This window comes from Neoarius graeffei, chromosome 22 (genome assembly GCF_027579695.1).
Source record: "Neoarius graeffei isolate fNeoGra1 chromosome 22, fNeoGra1.pri, whole genome shotgun sequence".
Lineage (NCBI taxonomy): Eukaryota > Metazoa > Chordata > Actinopteri > Siluriformes > Ariidae > Neoarius > Neoarius graeffei.
In genome coordinates, this window is record NC_083590.1 from 19,528,823 (window position 1) to 19,551,731 (window position 22,909).

Below are 22,909 nucleotides of genomic sequence, written 5' to 3' on the forward strand. Positions count from 1 at the left end.
TTACGGCTCCCGCAGAGGGACAAACTTGTCTCGCGCTGTACAATTCCACAACGCAAACTTCTAGGACTCATTTCTACAAACAGAAGTCGTTATCTTTGATGGAAAATTATATTTAAACGTGACTAAACATGTAAGGATAAGAGACATGAGGATAGGAAGACGTGAGGATGAGAGACATGAGGATAGGAGCATGCAAGGATAAGAGACGTGAGGATGTGAGGATAAGAGATGTGAGGATGAAAGGATAAGCGACATGAGGATAGGAGGACGTGAGGATGAGAGACATGAGGATAGGAGCATGCAAGGATAAGAGACGTGAGGATAGGACGAGAGATGTGAGTATGTGAGGATAAGAGATGTGAGGATGAAAGGATAAGCGACATGAGGATAGGAGGACGTGAGGATGAGAGACATGAGGATAGGAGCATGCAAGGATAAGAGATGTGAGGATAAGAGGACGAGAGATGTGAGGATATGAGTATGACTATGAGGATGAAAGGATAAGAGACATGAGGATAGGAGCATGTGAGGATGAGAGGATAAGAGACACAAGGATATGAGTATGTGAGGATAACAGGATGAGAGACATGAAGATAGGAGTACGTGAGGATAAGAGACGTGAGGATGAAAGGATAAGCGACATGAGGATAGGAGGACATGAGGATGAGAGACATGAGGATAGGAGCATGTAAGGATAAGATACATGAGGATAAGAGGACGAGAGACATGAGGATAGGAGTACATGAGGATAAGAGACATGAAGATAGGAGTACGTGAGGATGAGAGGACAAGAGATGTGAGGATATGAGTATGTGAGGATAAGAGATGTGAGGATGAAAGGACAAGAGACATGAGGATAGGAGGACATGAGGATGAGAGACGTGAGGATATGAATGAGCATGTAAGGATAAGAGACATGAGAATAAGAGGACAAGAGACATGAGGATAGGAGTACATGAGGATAAGAGACATGAGTATGTGAGGATGAGAGACATGAAGATAGGAGTACGTGAGGATAAGAGATGTGAGGATGAAAGGACAAGAGACATGAGGCATGTGACACTATTACAATCTAACTAAATAATAAAGCATAAAAAAGAAAAAAAAAGAATGCTGTGAAAATGTATTTGCCCCACACTAACACACGCACAGGGCGGCACGGTGGTGTAGTGGTTAGCGCTGTCGCCTCACAGCAAGAAGGTCCTGGGTTCGAGCCCCGGGGCCGGCGAGGGCCTTTCTGTGTGGAGTTTGCATGTTCTCCCCGTGTCCGCGTGGGTTTCCTCCGGGTGCTCCGGTTTCCCCCACAGTCCAAAGACATGCAGGTTAGGTTAACTGGTGACTCTAAATTGACCGTAGGTGTGAATGTGAGTGTGAATGGTTGTCTGTATCTATGTGTTAGCCCTGTGATGACCTGGCGACTTGTCCAGGGTGTACCCCGCCTTTCGCCCGTAGTCAGCTGGGATAGGCTCCAGCTTGCCTGCGACCCTGTAGAACAGGATAAAGCGGCTACAGATAATGAGATGAGATGAACACACGCACAGGTTTTTGCGTATTTGTCACATTAAATGGTCTCAGATCATCATCATACAAAACACAGTGAGTTTTAAATAATCATTTCATTCATCATTGAAGGAAAAAGGTTCTGCAACAAAACAACACTTCTATCACTTATGTGAAAAACTAACTGCCCCTAAATATTTAATAACTACTTGTGCCACTTTTAGCAGCAATAACTCCAACCAAACATTTCTGATAACTGAAGATCAGTCTTTCACATCGCCGTGGAGTAGTTGTAACCCAGTCTTCTTTGCAGAATTGCTTTAATTCAGCCACACTGGAAGGCTTTCGGTTGCGAGTTGAGCATGGAAAGTGCTTCAGATTGTCATCTTGCTGTATAACCCAACTGCGCTTGAGCTTCAGACCACAGACTGATGACAAGACTTCACCACGTTCTGACAGACAGATCAAATCAGGGTTACATCCCCACAACATCACACTACCACCACCATGTTTGACTGTTGTTGTGATGTGGAATGCTGTGTTAGCTTCACAAACAGATGTAACAGGAATCACATTTTCCAAATTACGATACATACAGGACACTTTTTCAATGGAATAAAAACATGTACTCTATTCCCTTCTCACAGGTTTGATTCTTTTGGTTGATAGCATCCAATATTGTTAGCATATCGCTTATCCCACGTGTATTACATCACTTTACCCACTGGAGAATGAGCATTGAATATGGTTTACGATACTGCATGGTTGTCAAGATAACATGACGTCACACGTTGGAGCTGATGCGAATATCCAATGAGAAGTTTTCTGCTGCGCATGCACAGAAGCATTTCTTTGTTTGCCAGAAAGAGAAAGACATGTTGAACACCCGAAAGGCTACCAAAACGTCATTCGATATTCTTCATGCATATTTACAAGAGAAAAGCATACCAATGGACATCAAAAAACTGGAAAAGAGACACATCAGAGACATAAAACTAACACGCTAGCAAGCAACTGTGATAATTTGTAAACAAACATGGCTGCCAGGTTTGCTTCAATAAAAATGGAAGGTTTGGAGAGAATTTTGAAAGAGAAACACAGATTGAACACCTGAAAGGCTACGAAAAGTTCATTAGATATTTTTCACACATATTTACAAGAGCAAAACATACCAACGGACATCGAAAAACTGGAGAAGAGAGCAATAGCTGAAATGTTGTCAAAGTTCTACTTGGAGGTGAGGAAAAGTGACAAAGACTTGAATTAGACAGGATCAGAATCAGCATTGGATATTGGTAAGTAATCCCCCTGTTCTTAACTTTTTGTAAAATGTGTAATTGTTCCAGGTGGCACAGTGGTGTCGTGGTTAGCACTGTTGCCTCACAGCAAGAAGGTTCTGGGTTTGAGCCGAGTGGAGTTTGCATGTTCTCCCCGTGGGTTTCCTCCAGGTGCTCCGGTTTCCCCCACAGTCCAAAGACATGCAGGTTAGGTTAACTGGTGACTCTAAATTGACCGTAGGTGTGAATGTGAGTGTGAATGGTTATTTGTCTCTGTGTGTCAGCCCCGTGATGATCTGGAGACTTGTCCAGGGTGTACCCCGCCTTTCGCCCGTAGTCAGCTGGGATAGGCTCCAGCTTGCCTGCGACCCTGTGGAACAAGATAAAGCGGCTACAGATAATGAGATGAGATGATATTGGCCGGCTTTTTTCATGGTATATCAGATATATTCCATTCAGCTACTCGTTTTCGACTCGTTCAGTATCATTCTAGCTGAATGGAATATATCTGATATACCATGAAAAAAGCCAGCCAATCTTATTTAAATGCTCCACTTTCATCTCATCAGTCCACAGAATGCTTTCCAAAAAAGCTTGGATGGCTATCAAGGTGATCTGCCTGTACAGTAACTCTGATACTTACGATTTCACCAGTCGTTTGTCCTTGTTCAATAATATTCAATTTCTCGTCAATTAAAATGAATTATAATAAATTTATTATTGATGCCTTGGTTCATTTCAATCATTGCCTTTAACCCGTTTTATTTTTTTTGTAAAGAAAATGACAGAAAATCATGGAACACTTGGGAAAACTCAGCTACACCCATTTTATTCAACAAGCTCTGCTGAAAATAAATTAAGGAAAATATAGTAATCATGATCACACTGAGATCAAACTGAGAAAAAAAAAATCTCACAATTAAAAATAAAAAAAAAAACAACCCTAACAATAATCTGACATACCATTTAGATTTTACGTGTAGTAATTGCACAACACTGATTTAAAAAAATAATAAAATTATAAAGGAGTCACATTTGTACGCCATCTAGAAGTCTAGTACTTAAACACTCTTCATCAGGAACAGCATGAACGTAAAGACCAAGTCCGAGTCCTGGTAAAGCTGCACATTACATCGCTGGTTAATCTTCATAACCATCCTGGCGTTTGAAATTGAGCATGTTACTAATCCCCAAATGTGTTATTGTGTGCTGCGATGACTCTCATTGTGACTAATCCCATGTGTGCGAGATGAGTTCCAGTGTGTTTGGATGAATCATGCCTTTTAAACAAAATGCTGAGCGCCCGATATTCCAGAATGATCTTAGAGTATATAATGTGTCCCTAAGCTGTGTGTCTCTGGACTTGCCCAGTGCGTGCTGCATCGTGCGCTGCTCTATCCCCAAAAATAACACTTTGCAAATGAGCCTCAGGCCAAACGAGTCCCTACTTCCTATTTAAGTGCACAGGGTTTGCTATTGTGGCTTCTACAGCATACTGTAGGGAGCCATTTACAGTGGTGCTGGAAAGTTTGTGAACCCTTTAGAATTTTCTGTATTTCTGCATAAATATGACCTAAAACATCATCAGATTTTCACACAAGTCCTAAAAGTAGATAAAGAGAACCCAGTTAAACAAATGAGACAAAAAAAATATTATACTTGGTCATTTATTTATTGAGGAAAATGATCCAATATTACATATCTGTGAGTGGCAAAAGTATGTAACCCTTTAGGATTAGCAGTTAATTTGAAGGTGAAATTAGAGTCAGGTGTTTTCAATCAATGGGATGACAATCAGGTGTGAGTGGGCACCCTGTTTTATTTAAAGAACAGGGATCTATCAAAGTCTGATCTTCACAACACATGTTTGTGGAAGTGTATCATGGCACGAACAAAGGAGATTTCTGAGGACCTCAGAAAAAGCGTTGTTGATGCTCATCAGGCTGGAAAAGGTTACAAAACCATCTCGAAAGAGTTTGGACTCCACCAATCCACAGTCAGACAGATTGTGTACAAATGGAGGAAATTCAAGACCGTTGTTACCCTCCCCAGGAGTGGTCGACCAACAAAGATCACTCCAAGAGCAAGGCGTGTAATAGTCGGCGAGGTCACAAAGGACCCCAGGGTAACTTCTAAGTAACTGAAGGCCTCTCTCACATTGGCTAATGTTAATGTTCATGAGTCTACCATCATGGTGTGCATGGCAGGGTTGCAAGGAGAAAGCCACTGCTCTCCAAAAAGAGCATTGCTGCTCGTCTGCAGTTTGCTAAAGGTCACGTGGACAAGCCAGAAGGCTATTGGAAAAATGTTTTGTGGATGGATAGAACTTTTTGGTTTAAATGAGAAGCATTATTTTTGGAGAAAGAAAGACACTGCATTCCAGCATACGAGAACCTTATCCCATCTGTGAAACATGGTGGTGGCAGTATCATGGTTTGGGCCTGTTTTGCTGCATCTGGGCCAGGACGGCTTGCCATCATTGATGGAACAATGAATTCTGAATTATACCAGCGAATTCTAAAGGAAAATGTCAGGACATCTGTCCATGAACTGAATCTCCAAGAGAAGGTGGGTCGTGCAGCAAGACAACGACCCTAAACACACGTCATTGTACCAAAGAATGGTTAAAGAAGAATAAAGTTAATGTTTTGGAATGGCCAAGTCAAAGTCCTGACCTTAATCTAATCGAAATGTTGTGGAAGGACCTGAAGCGAGCAGTTCATGTGAGGAAACCCACCAATATCCCAGAGTTGAAGCTGTTCTGTACAGAGGAATGGGCTAAAATTCCTCCAAGCCGGTGTGCAGGACTGATCAACACTTACTGGAAACGTTTAGTTGCAGTTATTGCTGCACAAGGGGGTCACACCAGATACTGAAAGCAAAGGTTCACATACTTTTGCCACTCACAGATATGTAATATTGGATCATTTTCCTCAATAAATAAATGACCAAGTTTAATATTTTTGTCTCATTTGTTTAACTGGGTTCTCTTTATCTACTTTTAGGACTTGTGTGAAAATCTGATGTTGTTTTAGGTCATATTTATGCAGAAACATAGAAAATTCTAAAGGGTTCACAAACTTTCAAACACCACTGTAGGATATAAACCATGTTACATACAGCCCCTTTAAAGCTGAAATGCAAAACTTGTGATCCACATCTGGAAAGCAAACACAACTAAGATAATAAAAACTAGAACCAGCATGAAAGAAAACATTACATAATCCTTTATCCTACCGCACCTTCTATTGAACACAGCATGTGTATTATTTAAACTACATCCCTCTCGGTCTTTCTCTCTCCATCTCTTTCACTCACGTGCTCTAAACGCTCTGAAAATTCTTCTTGAAGCCTACTATGAACTTTGCTATCAGGGTCTGAAACCTCCATCTTGGTTCTCCACCCGGGTTCGTTAGGTTTTTTTTCCTTTTTTTTTCCTCCCGATTTTGTTTCAAAGTTGCCGCAAATTTGAAACCAGGAAGTGCAACAAAAAGTCAATCCTCGACCACTTTTGACTGACAGTCCAAACTTTACCTCAAGTTCAAACTAATAAGTGTAAAGTTTGTCTGGAGTGTGTATCGTGAGCAATACTGTTGTTGATGTTCATGGTCCATACAGCACTAATCAGCAGATCAAGCTCGCTGTACAATACTGTGCAAAAGTCTTAGTCCCTCTATTTTTTCCCCACATACAAACTTTACGGATTTCTATTTTATGACGTCGACATTATCAAGTAAAAACATTTTAGGAGTTCTAAACTTTCGTTTCATTTTCCAGCACCAAATTAAAAAAGTTTGTATCTGAGCAGCGTATTACATAAGAGACGACTTTTCAGATTAAGAAACCAGAACGTCAAGGATATGCACTACCATTCAAAAGTTTGGGGTCACCCAGACAATTTTGTGTTTTCCATGAAAAGTCACACTTTTATTTCCCACCATAAGTTGTAAAATGAATAGAAAATATAGTCAAGACATTTTTCTGGCCATTTTGAGCATTTAATCGACCCCACAAATGTGATGCTCCAGAAACTCAATCTGCTCAAAGGAAGGTCAGTTTTATAGCTTCTCTAAAGAGCTCAACTGTTTTCAGCTGTGCTAACATGATTGTACAAGGGTTTTCTAATCATCCATTAGCCTTCTGAGGCAATGAGCAAACACATTGTACCATTAGAACACTGGAGTGAGAGTTGCTGGAAATGGGCCTCTATACACCTATGGAGATATTGCACCAAAAACCAGACATTTGCAGCTAGAATAGTCATTTACCACATTAGCAATGTATAGAGTGGATTTCTGATTAGTTTAAAGTGATCTTCATTGAAAAGAACAGTGCTTTTCTTTCAAAAATAAGGACATTTCAAAGTGACCCCAAACTTTTGAACGGTAGTGTAGTCGCTCATCTGACCTGCCATCAAAACAACCCCGACGACCAAAACATCAAACAGAACCGAAACGTGACGACGTGAGAGAGGACCAACCTCCACGGCTAATTGTTTACAACAGGAAAATCAATGAAGGACTACATTTTGTTCCCCAAAACATCGATCAGAACTGAAATCGGATGATAAATGAGAGAGGAGATACAATTCTAGTCAGAAGGAAATGTGTTAAGTTGACAATACAATGATCGAGTTTTGTGCAGAAGGTCGAGTTTCTTCAAATAAAACTGAAATCTGTAAAGAACTGATGGAGGAGATACGATTTAACTGAAAATAAACAAATTGTTTACAACAGGAAAATCAACAAACAAACGACCCGAGTTTCGTTCATTGAGGGAAAATCGAACCAAAACATTGATCAGAACTGAAATCGGATGAGAAATCAGAGAGGAGATACAATTCTAGTGAGAGGCCTGGAAAATTTGTTAATTTGGCCAAAAATTTGACAAAACAACAACCAAGTTTTGTGCGGCGTGATGAGTTCTTTCAAACAAAACAATCGGAATGGAAACCAATGGAGAACTGAAGGATGAGGCACGATTTAACTGAATTGTGGATGACGGACGCCACGCCATGGCGATAACTCATCAGCCGTATGGATAGACGAGCTAAAAAGAAAATGTAATGAAGGCTGCTGGGTTTCGGTGCGAAATGAAGACGCGAGTGTGACAGTCAAAGTGTCCAGAAGAACTGTGGCTGGTTCTGGAAGATGTTCAGTAAAACCTACAGCTCATTTCCGCATAAAACTGCACCTCAGACTACTTTTTTTTTTTTTTTTAAAGCAAAGTCAATAATTGGTCTCGCACCAAATATTGACTTTTTTTCATTTATTATGGCTTACTGCTGAAATGTTGAAACATTTCATTTCATTATTTTTTGGTCTACCACATTTCTTTCCAAGACTTTTGCACAGTACAACACCTGCATACCTCGCCGTATATTTACTAAGAAGAAGTTGTAAATGATAAAACTAGAGAAATGTTTTTTTTCCGGAAACATGTCAAAAGCCTGTGATTGGGAAACTGAAGGAATTCCAGACCGCAGGATTGAATTGTCAGTTTAAAAACGAACAATAAAACTATACCATAATTATACACATTTCAGGAAACGGTGTGACCGATCTGAAGTGGAAGCGAGTAAAATCCAGTGCGTCTCGAACCAATATTTTCAGTTTAGCGTTTAAGAAAGACTGTGATGATGACGCAATGACTAAGTGTTTTATTATAAAAGCGGAGACCCAAAATTAGAACGGGCCAGGGTTAAAAATATTCTCGTTTACTGCCACAGTAGTTGGTGGAGAATAATGATCCAAGTTCAGACCCTCGTTCTTCATACCAGTTTCTAAAACCTCCTCACATCTCCATGACCTTCTTATTTCATCCCATTGGTTAAGAATTGGAGGTACTACAGTTCTCCTGAAAGTCAACATCAAAAGCTATGCTCCCTGTAACTAATGTCAAGTTTAATACGTTTCACTAAATACAGTATTATGAAGAAGAAGAAGAAGTCCACCTATAGTCCTCACGTAAAGATAACAGTAAGTAGCCGATATACCGTGGCTGTCGAGGAGGACTCACACATACGTGTAACAGTGGGCGTGCCTGACACGTAGGGGTGTCGTTTGCTGGTGCAATCGTCATAGCAACAACCATATACACAACATAGCCGGCTTTCAAGAAACCCATCCTGCTCTGTAACTGTGATTTGATTGGCTAGCGCCTGCGCTGGAACATTTGCATAAACATGATTTGATTGGCTGCCGCTTGAAAAGTTGAACTTTCCACAAAGTGAAGTGACAGAACCCCAATGCGCGACGTCACCCCGTTCTGTGAATACATACGTGTGAGTGCTCCCTACGTGTGTCCTGCACATAGAAAGCTGGTGTCTGATCAAACGTAACCAAATGATTCATCAAAATCAATCATATAATAAACTATCTAGGTTAACAGTTCACAAACCACCTCTCGAGAAGGTGGAGGTAACAGGTTTACAGACAACAGTAACTTCCTGCTCTTCGTTGACGATGGCGAGATCCATCCCATCAGCCGCCTCAATGCTCGGAGCGCTGTTTCTTGCGAAAGGGCGCTTTAAGGCGGCTCCAGAGCGACCGGTTGCGTCGCGTCTTTCTCTCTCCGCTCCGCACCGCCTCGGCCTCGCGCTGACGGATCTGACGCACCAGAGCGGCGAAAACCTCGTCGATGTAGTAACGGAACGCAGCGGACGTCTCGAAAAACGGACACTGGAACTCCCTCGCCAGCTCCTTTCCCTCCTCTACTGACACCTGGTGGACAGGAGGATATGGAAAAAACACATAAAACAAGAGCGTGTACCTCTGCTATACTCGATACGTGAATAATTATTTCATCTGTAAAAGACACAATTAAAAAAGCCAACAATTTAATATAATCCTATTTCTATCTGTTTACAGTGTGGTTCAGGATTGCCTGGAGATTTCATTCTCCTTCCCTGAAGGCATGCCCACTTCCCTGGGATTTTATTCCACACTCAAACGTTCCAAAAGATTTACGGTAGTGAGTTATCAGCCCATTCCAGACACCGTTGGAAAGCTGATCTGGCAATTTGTCAAAACTACACTTAGTAATAGCGTACTTCTTCTATAAACCAGGTTCAAGTGTTCACAAAAGCCAGACAATCATTTATTTGGAAACCAGAAAGCTCCTGTCCATCTGAGGCCAAAAAAAAAAAAGATTTTAATCAGTTAAAAAGCTCGTGTTAGTGTACAGACATGCCATGTGATCAGAAATTATTTAAAACAAAGCATCATATAGTAGAGGATTTTCTTGCTGTATATGGATGCACTGCAACCAGCAAGGAGAGGTGCAGAGGCCACGCCCCTTCACTGTGACTGACAGTCAGAGAGGCCACGCCTTTTTAACCAACACTGAGGACAGTCCCAGAGGCCACGCCTCTTTAACCAACACTGAGGACAATCACAGAGGCCACACCTCTTTTACCAACACTGAGGACAGTCCCAGAGGCCACGCCTCTTTTACAAACACTGAGGACAATCACAGAGGCCACGCCTCTTTTACCAACACTGACAGTCCCAGAGGCCACGCCTCTTTTACCAACACTGAGGACAGTCCCAGAGGCCACGCCTCTTTTACCAACACTGAGGACAGTCCCAGAGGCCACACCTCTTTTACCAACACTGAGGACAATAAGAGGCCACGCCTCTTTTACCAACACTGAGGACAATAACAGAGGCCACGCCTCTTTTACCAACACTGAGGACAATCACAGAGGCCACGCCTCTTTTACCAACACTGAGGACAGTCCCAGAGGCCATGCCTCTTTTACCAACACTGAGGACAGTCCCAGAGGCCACGCCTCTTTTACCAACACTGAGGACAGTCCCAGAGGCCACGCCTCTTTTACCAACACTGAGGACAATCTCAGTGGCCACACCTTTTTAACAAACACTGAGGACAATCACAGAGGCCATGCCTCTTTTACCAACACTGAGGACAATAACAGAGGCCACGCCTCTTTTACCAACACTGAGGACAATCACAGAGGCCACGCCTCTTTTACTAACACTAAGGGCAGTCCCAGAGGCCACACCTCTTTAACCAACACTGAAGACAGTCCCAGAGGCCACGCCTCTTTTACCAACACTGAGGACAATCACAGAGGTCACGCCTTTTTAACCAACACTGAGGACAATCACAGAGGCCACGCCTCTTTTACTAACACTAAGGGCAGTCCCAGAGGCCACACCTCTTTAACCAACACTGAAGACAGTCCCAGAGGCCACGCCTCTTTTACCAACACTGAGGACAATTACAGAGGCAATGCCTCTTTTACTAACACTAAGGGCAGTCACAGAGGCCACGCCTTTTTAACCCAACACTGAGGACAATTACAGAGGCAATGCCTCTTTTACTAACACTAAGGGCAGTCACAGAGGCCACGCCTTTTTAACCCAACACTGAGGACAATTACAGAGGCAATGCCTCTTTTACTAACACTAAGGGCAGTCACAGAGGCCACGCCTTTTTAACCCAACACTGAGGACAGTCCCAGAGGCCACGCCTCTTTTACCAACAATGAGGACAGTCACAGTAGCCACGCCTCTTTTACCAACACTGAGGACAATCACAGTGGCCACGCCTCCATGTTCTCCATTATTTTCTCCATTTACTTTATTCCTACTATAGATGCTGTGATGTTACTTTGATATACTTTTTGTTAATGGACACTTTAGCTAAAACAAAAATACAGGAGATTTTTAATCAGTCAGCATGTTCGTTCCTTTACTTGTGTGTGTGTTTGTGTTACCTGTCTCAGGTGTGCGAGGTCAGATTTGTTTCCCACGAGCACCACTGGCGTGTCCACAGTGCGCCGCACGCGGCAGATGAGCTGCTTGAAGTGGCGAGCCTCCTGGAAGCTGCGCCGGTCCGTTATGGAGTATGAAATGATGAAGCCTTCGCCAGCACGCATGTATTGATCACGCATGGCTGTGAATTCAGCCTGGACACACACACACACTTTCCTTTCATTATTAGCTTTAGATTTAGTGCCTAGTCTGCCATACCGGTTCCTGTGTACGCTGTTACTATAGAAACAATAACAGAGCGTCACTAGCCTTGTTGTTTACAGTCTGTGTTGTTTCATGTATCGTAGCCGTACTCTTTCAAAGGCGGAATCAGTGGAGTCAAACTGAGGTCGCTGAATGTAAACGTCCCTTATCGGGAATTTTTCCTCACAGCTCTGAGGATCACGCAGATCAATCTGAGCCTGCTGAGCTCACACACTCAGTGTGTAATGTGCTCTGACTGATAGGGAATTAAACCCGAGTCCTTTCATTATGAGGAAAAAAAAAGTGTGTGTGTATGAGAAAGGCTTATAAACGTGTAACATGTAAACTCTCGAGCTGATTCCAAACACGCTCACGACTTTGATATAGAGGACACAGAGGACGGCACGTGCTGCCTACCTGTCCTGCTGTGTCCAAGATGTCCAGGTTCGCCGGCTCGTCGTCGATGCGGATCTGCGTCTTATAGGCGTCCTCTGAGAGAAACAGCGTCACCGTGAGGTCATATACAACAACAACAACAACAGCGTGTCAGGAGTGAGTTATAACTATGACGTGTGGACTGTCAGAAGGCTGATGTGGGCGCTAACACTGTTACACACCCGTGTTATGTTCTATGCTTACACATCAGGCTCGCTAAACTACGTTTCGTTATAACGTACACCTGTTTATATGTAGCATAACAATAAAGTGTGAAATGTTTTGGGACCTCATATACACTATATGATAAATTATATATGATAAAAGTATGATGCTGACTCCATCTCTCTGTCTTAGCATGAGGTTCAAACACACTCGTGTGCTTTAATGTCCCACCTATAGTAGGGTCATGATCCTCAGGGAACCGGTGACTGATAAACTGCATGATGATGGCTGGAGAGAGAGAGAGAGAGAGAGAGAGAGGCTTATTTACGTAATGTGATTAAGACACCCGAGCTGTGTGAGTGAACACTCCCTCTTTCCCTTAATCCACTTCTTTGACTCATACTCCCTCACAAACACTCAGCACAGAGCTGCGCCATTCGCACTCTTTGTCCCGTTCCCATGGAGACGGTCTGGATAAAACAATATCTGAACCTGAAAGTCCCCCATAAACACAACATTCACACCTCCACGAAGTTGCATGGGTCCGTTGCCATGGTAACAGAATCAGTGAGTTGGGGGGTGGTTGTTTTTTTTGGGGTTTTTTTTGCCAGGCACCTCCCCAACAACCAGACGGAGCTGAAGAGCCTTTAAGCCGCCGCCCAGAATGTGAGCGAGCATATGTGTGCGCGCGTGTGTGTGTGTGTGTGTGTGTGTGCAGACACATCATACTGAAACACATCAAAGTAACCACAGCAACCAGAGAGACAGAGAGATATGAAGAAAGCAAAGGTGGTCAGACAGAGAAAAGAAAGAAAGAGTGAAAAAAAGAGATAGAAAGATATGCATTAGGAGAGAGACAGAGAAATAGACAAGCAGAGAGAGTGTATAAACAATGTATAAACTCCCTTTCTCTGACACCTCTCACTCTAAACACTGACGAGCCACCACCCTGTGTGCGCACGCGCATGTGCATGTGAGTATGTGCATGCGCATGTATGTGTGCGAGCACATGTGTACGTGTGTGTGAGCGTGTGCATGCGTGTGTGCGCATATGTGTTCACATACTTCTGAGGACCAAACGTCCCTATAATGATAGTAAAATCTGACAATTTTGACCTTGTGGGGACATCTGGAAGGTCCCCACAAGGAAAAAGTGCTGCTGTTTTAACAAAAATAATTAAAAATAAATAAATAAAAAGAGCCAAAATGTTTCCTTTTCATTACTGAGGTTAGGGTTTAGGTTCAGGCATAGTGTTAATTATCTGCATTAGTAATTGTGTCAGTGGGACGTCCTCAGAAGGGCAGTAAGACAAACAAGCGTTTGTGTGTGTGTGAACAGAGCGAGAGAGAGAGAGACAGAGAGAGACACACACACACACACACACACAGAGAGAGAGACAGACAGACTCTCAGTAGTTACTCACCACTTTTACCCACTCCTCCCTCGCCCAGCATTACCAGCTTATACTCGCGGGAAAGACCGCCAACCCCCCGCGAAGACTCCATCCATACAACTGCAACACACACACACACACACACACACACACACACACACCACTGCAGTACACTCTGGGCATCAACAGTGAATAAGACGAAGCCCAATGGCAATATAAAGAATAGATAATACTATAATAATAGTACAGTAATCTTGTACTGTTTTTCCTGTAGAGCATTTTGCCGCAGCTACTGCAGTGAAAGTTCAGGTGAAAATGTTTGAATTCATACAAGTACATCAGATGTACATGTTATTAAAAACATATTATATAGTAATGCATTTTATAAAGCAGTGAACTCCCAGGAAAAAAAAAAAGGAACAACTGAAAAACAACTCGGTAGCATGAACCAGTTCATTGACCTCAAATTCATTGGAATTATTTAGCTGGTTAATGCTCGCTAACACACTTAGGATGATGTTAATTTGTGTTGTGTTACGCCGGGGGTGTTTCGGTTTCACAAAATAGTAGTACAACAAACAATGACACAGTCAATCAATAAATAAGCCCACTGCCAGCTGATTTGTTATATCTGCTTTATTGTTGTTAGTAAGGCGACTTATTTTAGATTTTTCGGATCACTGATCCGCCGACGGCAGTTAAATACTACCGCTAGAAAAATAAAAAGTCTGTGCGTATTTTTATTTTTACTGCCGAAATGTACAAAAACAAATGTAAAAAAAAAAGTGACATTTTTTTCTTGTAACAGCACTGTATCGCTGGTACTAGGTCATATTTCTTTAAGTAAAAAGTATTAGAATCGCAAATACAAACGACAATGTGTGTTGTATATATCCACTTCAGCCGAGTCCGAAAACGAAACTATTTATGACATTGAGTATTCACTTGAATGTTTTTATGGTATTTACGACCGCTTTACGACAGTGTCAACCTCGTGCTGACCCTGGCTGACGCCGACAGCATGGATTCCGAGCTATCGCCTCAACTGTACGTAAGCATAAAGAGTGGTAAAGAAAAGTCTTTTCACTGTCTCACTAACCAAAACGTGGGCGATTTCGTCTCTCAAGCGTTTAAAGTAAACAATGAAAAGATCAAAACGATCTTTGGTTCTCAGAAAGAAGGTGGTGATGTAACGAGCGCGATGCCGAATATGCCTGCCATAACGTTAGTTCGCGATTTTGGCTGCAAGTATCTGACTGTGGAATTAGAAGAGGATGGTGCCGCAGAGAGTCCTATCGAATCAAGTAGCACGAACGGATCAGCCTTCAATGTGCATTATATATATATATGTATGTATATATGTGTGTGTGTGTGTGTGTGTGTGTGTAAAGTGTGTCTCTTGAATTTAAATTATTTTATCATCTTAATCCGACATTGAAATTTTGCCATGCAAAAAAAAAAAAATTGGACAAGGACACTTTTTATTTCGACCGACATCATCAAAAATATGTTGAAAAAATCCGTGAGCCTAAAGATAAAAAATGGGTGGCCTAAGTTAACGAACCAGACCGATTTGAAACGGATATTTGTCATGTGGATATTTATTCACTGACATTGTTTAACAGAAGGTGGTTCATAGTGAAAATGTGTCGCGAAGTGAGCTAAAGTGACTGCAGCCGAGATAAACGTATTTAGTTACAACAGCACTACACTATATCTAACGATCAGAATCAGGAAGGATTTGGCGCAACAGAAAATCAGTTTAGCACTCGAGGTTAATATTTTTCCAATCCCTACGATGCCACAGCCATCTGTAGCCAGAAGCTAAAGGATAGCAAACAACTGGCATTACTCTCTCAATTGTCAATCATAGCAAGGCTAGCATGTGGAAGCTCAGGTATGTGGAAGAGGGCGGATAGCACTTTCCTCCGAGTGTGCTACGTTTTTAGACAAGATAAACTTTTCGGGGAAATTAAAAAGGTGTTACAGCGGTATGATTGTCAGAATAGTGTCTTAGTATTAAAATTGTATCACGCTACACTATATGGCCAAAAGTTTATGGACACCTGACCATCACACCTCTACAGAATGTCTTTGTATGCTAGATCTTTACAAATTCCCTTCACTGAGAGGAACTAAGGTTAGAGAGGAAAAACTTGAGTGTCATGCACAGAGCCCTGACTGAACTCAACCCTCATCGCCTCTGGGATGAACTGCAACACCGACTGCACCCTAGACATCAGTACCGGATCTCACTCTTGCAGCTGAACTGAATGAACACAAATCCCCACAGTCACGCCCCAAAATCTAGTGGAAAGTCTTATTATAACAGCAAAGTGCGGCATTCAACAATATAACTGTGACAATCAGGTCATGTGCACAAACTTTCCGCCACAGAATGTACAGTGGTGCTTGAAAGTTTGTGAACTCTTTATAGTTCTAAATAAATATGACCTAAAACAACATCAGATTTTCACACAAATCCTAAAAGTAGATAAAGAGAACCCGGTTAAACAAATGAGACAAAAATATTATACTTGGTCATTTATTTCTTGAGGAAAATGATCCAATATTACAAATCTGTGAGTGGCAAAAGTATGTGAACCTCTAGGACTAGCAGTTAATTTGAAGGTGAAATTAGAGTCAGGTGTTTTCAATCAATGGGATGACAATCAGGTGTGAGTGGGCACCCTGTTTTATTTAAAGAACAGGGATCTATCAAAGTCTGATCTTCACAACACATGTTTGTGGAAGTGTATCATGGCACGAACAAAGGAGATTTCTGAGGACCTCAGAAAAAGCGTTGTTGATGCTCATCAGGCTGGAAAAGGTTACAAAACCATCTCTAAAGAGTTTGGACTCCACCAATCCACAGTCAGACAGATTGTGTACAAATGGAGGAAATTCAAGACCATTGTTACCCTCCCCAGGAGTGGTCGACCAACAAAGATCATTCCAAGAGCAAGGCGTGTAACAGTCGATGAGGTCACAAAGGACCCCAGGGTAACTTCTAAGCAACTGAAGGCCTCTTTCACATTGGCTAATGTTAATGTTCATGAGTCCACCATCAGGAGAACACTGAACAACAATGGTGTGCATGGCAGGGTTGCAAGGAGAAAGCCACTGCTCTCCAAAAAGAGCATTGCTGCTCGTCTGCAGTTTGCTAAAGATCACGTGGACAAGCCAGAAGGCTATTGGAAAAATGTTTTATGGACGGATGAGACCAAAATAGAACTTTTTGGTTTAAATGAGAAGTGTTATGTTTGGAGAAAGGAAAACACTGCATTCCAGCATAAGAACCTTATCCCATCTGTGAAACATGGTGGTGGTAGTATCATGGTTTGGGCCTGTTTTGCTGCATCTGGGCCAGGACGGCTTGCCATCATTGATGGAACAATGAATTCTGAATTATACCAGCAAATTCTAAAGGAAAATGTCAGGACATCTGTCCATGAACTGAATCTCAAGAGAAGGTGGGTCATGCAGCAAGACAACGACCCTAAGCACACAAGTCGTTCTACCAAAGAATGGTTAACGGATATGGGACATGAAACATAAAAGCACGCTATATCAGTTTCTTTCCATTAAAAATATGAATTAATTGCATCAACAAATACAAAATCATCTATTAAATTCAGCAAAATCGTTATATTCGTGATGATTATATGGCATTTCTGCTCGATTTCCGATATGCATTTTCTACAACTGGAAGAGCCGCTGTCACGTGATCATACGTCACAAAAACTTTCGGGCACAGCACAAGCGGGTAGATGAATGGAGAAGTGGATGACAAGAAAATTGTTTTTATAGTCTTTAAAGTACATTGGACATCATGGTGTATTGTGCTGCTTATGGTTGCAATAATTCCAATGAGAAATGCCCTGGAGTAAGTTTTTTTGCATTCCCCAAGGACCCGAAGCTGAGGAAAGTGTGGGCTCACCTGCGCATGCACAGTAGTGATGTGTCGGTCGCGAACGATCCGGTTCAAAGAGCCGGTTCTTTGAAGTGAACGACGGGAGCCGGCTCTTCGGTGGGAGCCGAGTTGGGGAGCCGAATTAGCTTTTTGTCCTTAGGTGCCTCAGAGAGAGACTTTCACAAAAAAAGTTGCTGTCCGATTGCGTCTTTGTGTTGTCTATTACCATTCAAAGGAAAAAAAGTAGCATGGTGTACGCCTACTTTTTTTGGTTGGGGGGGTTGATGTCATTCACAGCTGCGAAAATACGAAAATTGGTGTAATGCTTAAAGCTGTGGAGCGCAGGGGAGAGGAGTCTAATATTTTATTTAATATTTTATTTAATAAAATATTTTGTTGCACATTGTTCTGTGTTTGTTAAAATAATTTCCAACTTTGCTTCATAGTTTCTTAGGCCTGATTTATACTTCATAATTTATTTTGTGGCATTTTGTTCAAGGTCGAGTGTGAAATAAAGCCATAAAGGATAAACAGTTGATGCCTTCTGTGTATTTTATATTGGTAATATAACACAGTTTTGCATTATGTTTGTGAGAAAATAATTTATTAATTGGTAAGTAAGTTTTATTTCTATAGCTAGAACATTGTTACACTGCTATACTTTACAAAGCTTTACAATGGCTACAAAAACTAAAAAATAAAATGGAAAACATCCTATTGATAAAATATAAATAATAATGTAATTAATTAACTAGTTAATTTCAGCAATTAAATCAAAAATAAAATCTCAGGAGCCGTTTGGGAGCCGAAAGACCCGGCTCCTTATAGTAAGAAGAGCCAAAAGAGACGGCTCCCGAAAAAGAGCCGAAATTCCCATCACTAATGCGCAGTAGGCTTAGTAGGACAAATCCAAGCGGTAGGATAACTTTACAGAACACCTGTTGAAAAAACTTTGCACCTACTGTTTCCCACAAACTGTGTTCGGACCATTTCACTGAGGATTCTTTCAACATTAATACTCAGGTACTGAGCGATATTAATTGCCAAGCCAAATTTAAGAGGCTACTTAAAGATGGAGCCGTTCCCAACGTCCCAATTCAGGAACAAGACGGCGGAGTGAAACCCGAAGTGCTACAGCCACCACAAAGTGCATTCGCTAAGCGACTGAAAGCCGGGGTAAGGATTAGTATTATAATTTTGGGTGTATCAATTATTGATGATCATAATTCTGACTCATTTCGCCATTTTGAATGTTTTCATCTCAGACTCTGGAAGCATTGTATCTCAATCAATCTCGAAAAATATCAGCAAAAAAAAAAAAAAACTAGCTTGCAACGGACTTTAGCTAGATCTATGATGAACTTTCAGTGTATGATACAAAAATAACACTTCTTTCAACAGATCATTAGCCTTTGAGCAGAATTGTTTTTAACTTACCAGGAAGTGTTATCGAGCCGACCGCTTTCAGTTTCATGGGGACTGAATGAACTCTCACTCTCAGAATCATCTGACCCGTCAGAGTAAAGACAAGATCCATGTTCATGTGAATTTCCAGCTATCAGTTCGAATTGACAGGGTCTAACTTCACATCTCTGTGAAACATCGGGAATATCACTGTCGATGGTGTCCATTTCGGTAACCTGTTTACATTAGATTCCCAAGCGCTGGCTCCTTGGAAAGTTTTTGTGATGTCACGGGTCATGTGACCACCTAGCTAATTAACGAATCATTGTTTTACGCTGATGTATAAAAAAAGTTGAATAATGTGATGATTTTCACATTTTTGACGCCCTGCAGTGATTTAGATGGCATTTCTGATGTCCTTTATACATAATTATACCCAGAAAAAAATCCATGTCCCATGTCCTTTAAAGAAGAATAAAGTTAATGCTTTGGAATGGCCAAGTCAAAGTCCTGACCTTAATCCAATCGAAATGTTGTGGAAGGACCTGAAGCGAGCAGTTCATGTGAGGAAACCCACCAACATCCCAGAGTTGAAGCTGTTCTGTACGGAGGAATGGGCTAAAATTCCTCCAAGCCGGTGTGCAGGACTGATCAACAGTTACCGCAAACGTTTAGTTGCAGTTATTGCTGCACAAGGGGGTCACACCAGATACTGAAAGCAAAGGTTCACATAATTTTGCCACTCACAGATATGTAACCAAGTATAATATTTTTGTCTCATTTGTTTAATGAGATGGGTTCTCTTTATCTACTTGTGTGAAAATCTGATGAGGTCATACCCTGGTAAAAAATAAATGTACTTTATTGTATTTAAAGCATATTCATATTTTCAATAGTATATTGAAAATGTACATACTTACACAAATTGCACTTTTTGTAAATATATAAATAGTATACTAACATCACGCTTTCATGCTAACACTTTTAACACACTTTAAAATAATTAAACTATATTACACTTTATAGAAATATATTATACTAAAATATACTTTAAGTGAAAGTTATGTGTAAGTTAGCACATAAAAGTACACTAAATACACTTCAAGTTGCACTTTTCTACAATTTAATTACAATTAAAATATATTTAGTACAAAATTAGTTGTTCCAAAATAGCATGCCTCAGGTTAACTAATCATAAACACACTTGAAGTATACTGATGATTAGTGTGGCTTCAAGTAAACAAAAGTATGCGAAATTTTAATACACTTAGCACATTTATTTTTCACCAGGGTATTTATGCAGAAATATAGAAAATTCTAAAGGATTCACAAACTTTCAAGCACCACTGGATATGTATACGAATACAGAATACACAACGAACGTAGAACAGTTGCATCGTGATCAGAGAAGTATGGATGACACGCATAAGCTGACAATACATATCCTTGTATAGAGTGCGTGAAGCATGTGTCGTTGACCCCAGAGACCAAATTTGGCACAGAAGAGGAAGTGAGTCACTTGGTTGAACTATTCATGTGACAATGTGATGCACACAACATTAACCACCGTGACCACTTTGCTTTAAGAGATCCTGATAATATTACTCAGTGTTGTAAGAACTGATTAAAAACTGATCCCCATGATAAACACAGCCTTTGCTGAAAATTAGACTGGATAGTGATGCACTTCAGTAGTTTACACTTTATATATATATATATATATATATATATATATATACACACACACACACACACACACAACCGTTCAAAAGTTTGGGGTCACCCAGACAATTTTGTGTTTTCCATGAAAAGTCACACTTTTATTTACCACCATAAATTGTAAAATGAATAGAAAATATAGTCAAGACATTTTTCTGGCCATTTTGAGCATTTAATCGACCCCACAAATGTGATGCTCCAGAAACTCAATCTGCTCAAAGGAAGGTCAGTTTTATAGCTTCTCTAAAGAGCTCAACTGTTTTCAGCTGTGCTAACATGATTGTACAAGGGTTTTCTAATCATCCATTAGCCTTCTGAGGCAATGAGCAAACACATTGTACCATTAGAACACTGGAGTGATAGTTGCTGGAAATGGGCCTCTATACACCTATGGAGATATTGCACCAAAAACCAGACATTTGCAGCTAGAATAGTCATTTAGCACATTAGCAATGTATAGAGTGGATTTCTGATTAGTTTAAAGTGATCTTCATTGAAAAGAACAGTGCTTTTCTTTCAAAAATAAGGACATTTCAAAGTGTTGGCGGCACGGTGGTGTAGTAGTTAGCGCTGTCGCCTCACAGCAAGAAGGTTCTGGGTTCAAGCCCCGTGGACGGTGAGGGCCTTTCTGTGCGGAGTTTGCATGTTCTCCCCGTGTCCGCGTGGGTTTCCTCCGGGTGCTCCGGTTTCCCCCACAGTCCAAAGACATGCAGGTTAGGTTAACTGGTGACTCTAAATTGAGCGTAGGTGTGAATGTGAGTGTGAATGGTTGTCTGTGTCTATGTGTCAGCCCTGTGATGACCTGGCGACTTGTCCAGGGTGTACCCCGCCTTTCGCCCGTAGTCAGCTGGGATAGGCTCCAGCTCGCCTGCGACCCTGTAGAACAGGATAAAGCGGCTAGAGATAATGAGATGGGATGTTTATAGTTCAGAGTGCAAGCTAGAACAATTTTCCAAATATTTCAACAAGGCAAGGCAAGTTTATTTTTTATATAGCACATTTCATACACAATGGCAGTTCAATGTGCTTTACAGAAGCAAAAAAAAAAAAGAACAAATCAGGTTTACACCATCCTGAACTCCTTCTTTAAGCTTATAAAATACTTATTTAAAGTGTAACAGAGTTTTAAAATGGTCTTCTTGACAACTTTAAAATTTCTCTCTATAATAGTAATAATAATAATGCTTGAGTACAAGAGACGCTTGGAATGCAGCGAGAGCTCGCTCAGTTCAACGCCGCTGGAACGCTTCTGAATTCGGACTCAGGCGTCAGGAAAGCTCGGGGATTCGTGATGAACTGTAGGCCGCGGTCATTAGTAGCCCTTGTTATTGTGTTCTAACACGGTTCTTTTAGCCATAATCCTCATCTAACTTGGGGTTTACATATACGACAGCACTGAATCACTTGAATACAAGTCGAACATCATTTTCTTTATACTTTTTTTTTGAATAAAACTGTTTATGGATTGAATAATAAACCATAAGACAAAGCAGTAAGTGTACAATGACCACAGTACACATACAGTGACCGCTGGGGGAAATCTGCATGTTTTAGCAACAAATTAAAGCTGATGTGGCTGCTGTATATGTGTATAAATACATACGTGTGTGTCTTGTTTTTTCCCCCATAAATACTTGAAATGTTTGCAGATTGAGTAAGTTATTTTTGTTTTGTTTTTTTGGACTTTAGGAGGAACTTTAGTGCTGCTGAAGAGTTTAAACAACAACTGCTTCAAGTTCAGACTCAAATGAAACTCGCTTCATCGCCTGATTGTTTGTTTTTAGTCCAAGAACAAACAAACAAACAAACAATCATCATGTCTCAGAGAGAGAGATAAACAAAAATAAAACTTTTTGCACACATCAGCGTCTCGTTTTCACGATATTGCAAATATTAATAAAGAAATAAATAACTCACCTTTTGTCACAGTATTTCTGTCGTCATTTTTAAGTTTGTATTAATACATAGGATCATTTTTTTTTTTAATCAAAGTTGATAAATAAGTGGCAAAATACTGCCGAAGTGTAAACACATTCACATCCACACACACTATTGATGCGGTCAGCTCTACCGCTGGGTCCTAACGCCCGAAATATTGAGATTTGGGTTTTCGATAAT

At 41.0% G+C, this 22,909-nt stretch overlaps 1 protein-coding gene across 2 annotated transcripts; it reads right to left on the bottom strand.

Moving 5' to 3' along the window:
* Positions 1-5,827: 5,827 nt before the first annotated feature.
* Positions 5,828-22,909, bottom strand: rit1 (Ras-like without CAAX 1). 2 transcript variants are annotated; one of them, XM_060904570.1, is made up of 6 exons: positions 22,709-22,909; positions 13,786-13,875; positions 12,593-12,649; positions 12,179-12,252; positions 11,521-11,712; positions 5,828-9,499 (listed from the first exon to the last, which is right to left on the bottom strand). In XM_060904570.1, the coding sequence occupies exons 2-6, from the start codon at positions 13,865-13,867 to the stop codon at positions 9,269-9,271; spliced, it is 636 nt and encodes a 211-aa protein (XP_060760553.1). In that variant the 5' UTR covers positions 13,868-13,875; positions 22,709-22,909; the 3' UTR covers positions 5,828-9,268. The 2 variants fall into 2 exon arrangements, with proteins under 2 accessions (XP_060760553.1, XP_060760555.1); XM_060904572.1 differs by lacking the exon at positions 13,786-13,875.